At 45.2% G+C, this 3,307-nt stretch overlaps 1 protein-coding gene across 1 annotated transcript; it reads right to left on the bottom strand.

The window, feature by feature from the left end:
• Nucleotides 1-1,865: 1,865 nt before the first annotated feature.
• On the bottom strand, nt 1,866-3,068 carry LOC112452327. Its single transcript, XM_025012459.1, has one exon. It carries the CDS (start codon nt 3,066-3,068, stop codon nt 1,866-1,868), a length of 1,203 nt encoding a protein of 400 aa, XP_024868227.1.
• Between the last annotated feature and the right edge of the window lie 239 nt (nt 3,069-3,307).

The raw sequence follows: 3,307 nt of genomic DNA, 5'->3' as shown, positions 1-3,307 counted from the left end.
TTATTGAAGGCATCGCTATCGCGTATTACATTCAATACTTGCGTAGGATTCGTTACAGTAGACGCGATTTTGGAGAATTGCGTGAACTTGACATCGACCGTTTCGACAATTCTATTCAATCGATGGAACATCGCGTCGATGCACGGATCACGATCGAGCATACGGTGTAACGTCGATTCGATCATCGTTAAGCGTACGTTTAAAGACTCGAGACGTACGAGTTTGACATCCTAATCGTACAAATTCTCAATGTTAGCGGTCCAACGCTTATAAAATCACACGTATCTTTAGAGGATCGAATGAAATTCAGAATGTTCCGTCGTTGTTTGTAGAATCCCTTCCACGTTTCGAGAGACAGTATCAATTCCGTTCCTCGATGATCTCCTACGGCGATCTTCACGTAACTCGGTGGACCCACGTTAACGCCAACTTCAAGGAATTTGTATCCCGTAGCCGTCAACGCGTATCGTCTGCTGAGTATACGAACCGCGCGACGCTTCAACAAAATGCTGTAAAAAATAACGAAATTAGTAATAAATAAATAATACAATTTATAATTTGCAATTTAAAAAAATATAAAGTTTTACAATTTAAGAAAAAAACGAAAAAACTTACTTGTTACACTTGTTCTCGTACGATGGAGTTTCATCATCATCATCGTGAATCGGTACGTAATAATTCATACGTCTACTGCCACTGCTGTTACCGCCGTTGCTTCCTTCAACGGAATACATTCTTTCTCTCGGATATGAGAAGTGAACACCGTTCGCACAAGCAGTCGATACGAGACTAGTCGTATAAAATTAATCGAATATACGCGGCAACTTCCAAAACTATGATGAAGGAGGGGGAAATTAATATTTCTGGAACGCCCAATCAGCGCTCTGAAATTTAGGAGAGGGGACTAAAGTAGGATGTTTTTTTTTTTTATTAAGATGTATCCCCCCTCCCCCTATCCCTTCCGCATAACATCAACCGTGAAACATGTCCAGACATGTTCGCTGAAACCTGATACCCCCCCTCGAAGCTATCGAGTTAGAATTCGTCACGTATACCTACTTATTCTTTAATTTTGTATACTATCGACTAATGGGGGAAAAGAAATAAAACATTGTAAAATTTACACATACATACATATAAAATTTATTTTTTAAAAAGATGACAATTCTTTCTGGCGCTTCAACCACCAGTTAAATATTTTTAATACATTTTGCAACGCGCAATTCTTAACGTGTTTTCCACATCGCATAGTATTGGTAGCATCTAGAATATTTAAAGATTCGATACCTTCGTAATCCGCATCCAGAGTCTCGATGTTTAGGTTTTTTCTCGCTTTATTTTCAAGCAGATCCACCAGCCATTCTCGTTTCTGACATCCCTTGACGTACACGAGAGTCGGCATCTCGTCGTCGTCGTCGTCATCGTTGTCGTCATCGTTGTCGTCCTCTTCCTCACCGAGCACGGCCGACGTAATTAAACGCTTTACCTTGCTGTACGGCACGTTTCCGTCTTCCCATCGTAATCCATGGTGATTGCGAATCAACCAGGAAGCGCACGATTTGTCAGATTTTGTGAGGAGATTCCACGGCATGGGGCATGTAAAGATGTAATGCGCCAGAACGGCCCCGTTTCTCAGCACCGCCACCTCCTTCACGACAAATTTCATCCCGACGACGAAACCTTGCAGGTCGACGAACGTTGGTGCGGGCATGAAGAGATATCTCTCTTTCTTCGATGCGTGAATCGAGAGGAATGACGCGCGTTTCGCGACACTCTGATTTTTATATTCTGCTCCCCTTTTTCCCCTCATAAATTTGTATCGGGAGTTAAAGAGAAAAAATTTTCGTCGACGTTGCCGCGAACACTCAGACTATTTTGCGCACTACGTTGGTCAACGGATTGTACTCGATCACGCGATCATGTATGATGAGACAGTACGCGAAGGTATTCGGCGGTACATTCTCCATGCAATCGAATTCTAGTCTGACATCCACGGTGGCGTTTTTGACGGATTCGTTTTGTCGAGAGCAATCGATGATCACGAACGGGCCGTTACGTAGAAAAGTCGAAACGGTGAGACTCGGTTCGAGATATTCGTATCCGTAATAGCCCTTGCAGAAACGCGCGTACATATCGTAGAGAATCGCCCATCTGTGTTTACCAAAGTCCAAATTCAAATCGTCGTACGGATAGACTTCCGAGTTTAGGTAGAGTTTCACGTTGGTCAATTCGCAGTCGTCGAATCGGCTCGTGTCCGCGGACATGACGTTCTTCCGACCCGTTTGCAGAGCAAAGACGACGTATCGCGGTTTCTCGAGCTGAGTCGCGGTCTTAATGGCCCACGAGTGCTTGGTCGTGTTCTGCAACAGGGGATACTCGTACAGATCCCACGAACGGAAACCCATACTTAGATATCGTCCGTTTTCCAAGGCGCGCAGCATCGACAGCTTGTTGACCTCGCTCAATACCACGTGAGGCATTCGCCACTGTATCTTGAGTAGTTTGACAGTAGGCTCCAACGCGAGACTTCCCACCAGACAATTGTTGTCGGTGCGCGATCGTATCAAGATTAATTCGTGACGAGCGTTGATCACCACGCGTTTGTAATCCTCGCGAAATCCCAGTAACAGGTTGAGCGGTACGCAGAAATTGAAGTATCCATTGGGGTTATTATGTGGTTCCCAGCCCGCGTTTCGCAGGATCACGCTTCTGTCGGACGATACCGTTACGTAGTTCTTGAGCGTGCTGGTTATTCCTACGTTTCTGCAGTGATCAATCTCCACACCGCCGAGCTCATATCGAATTTCATCAAACATGAACGCGACGCAATTATTCCCCAATACCACGTTATCGGCTTGGCCGGCTGCTCCGGTCACCGTCAATGTTCCTTCGACGTAGAGAAAACTTTCGCACGGCAACGTATACAGATCCTGCTGTTGTATGGGTATTCGTATCTCGTCGCTATACTCGAACGTTGTGTTGGCGTACGGGTTGTACGTGTGAGTCTCGATCTTGACGATGCGATCGTCAAAGACCGGCTCGCCTCCGATGTTAAGAATTTCAGTCATCGTTCAGATGTTTCGTACCGCGAATCCCAGAGATTGTAAAAATTTAACGTTCGATGCGTTGAGTTTCTTTCTCGTCTCTGTTTTCGTCTCTGTTTTAACGCTACCAAATGTCGATTTGATGATATCGTCGATCGTCGCAGTCGTAAAGATATTCTTATCTGTCGCGTGCTCCGAGTCGTTCAACACGAGCATGTCACACGTCGCGCGTTATCGCTGTAACCGTCGTACGTGCAATCTGA

Source organism: Temnothorax curvispinosus, unplaced genomic scaffold (genome assembly GCF_003070985.1).
Source record: "Temnothorax curvispinosus isolate PA1 unplaced genomic scaffold, ASM307098v1 QBEX01003236.1, whole genome shotgun sequence".
NCBI classification, from domain to species: domain Eukaryota; kingdom Metazoa; phylum Arthropoda; class Insecta; order Hymenoptera; family Formicidae; genus Temnothorax; species Temnothorax curvispinosus.
The sequence above is the reverse complement of the archived record's forward strand: the minus strand, read 5'-3'. Positions and strand labels throughout refer to the sequence as shown.

Coding starts and splice junctions, on each gene's coding strand:
- LOC112452327 (XM_025012459.1), bottom strand. CDS start 3,068: ATGACTGAAATTCTTAACATCGGAGGCGAGCCGGTCTTTGACGATCGC.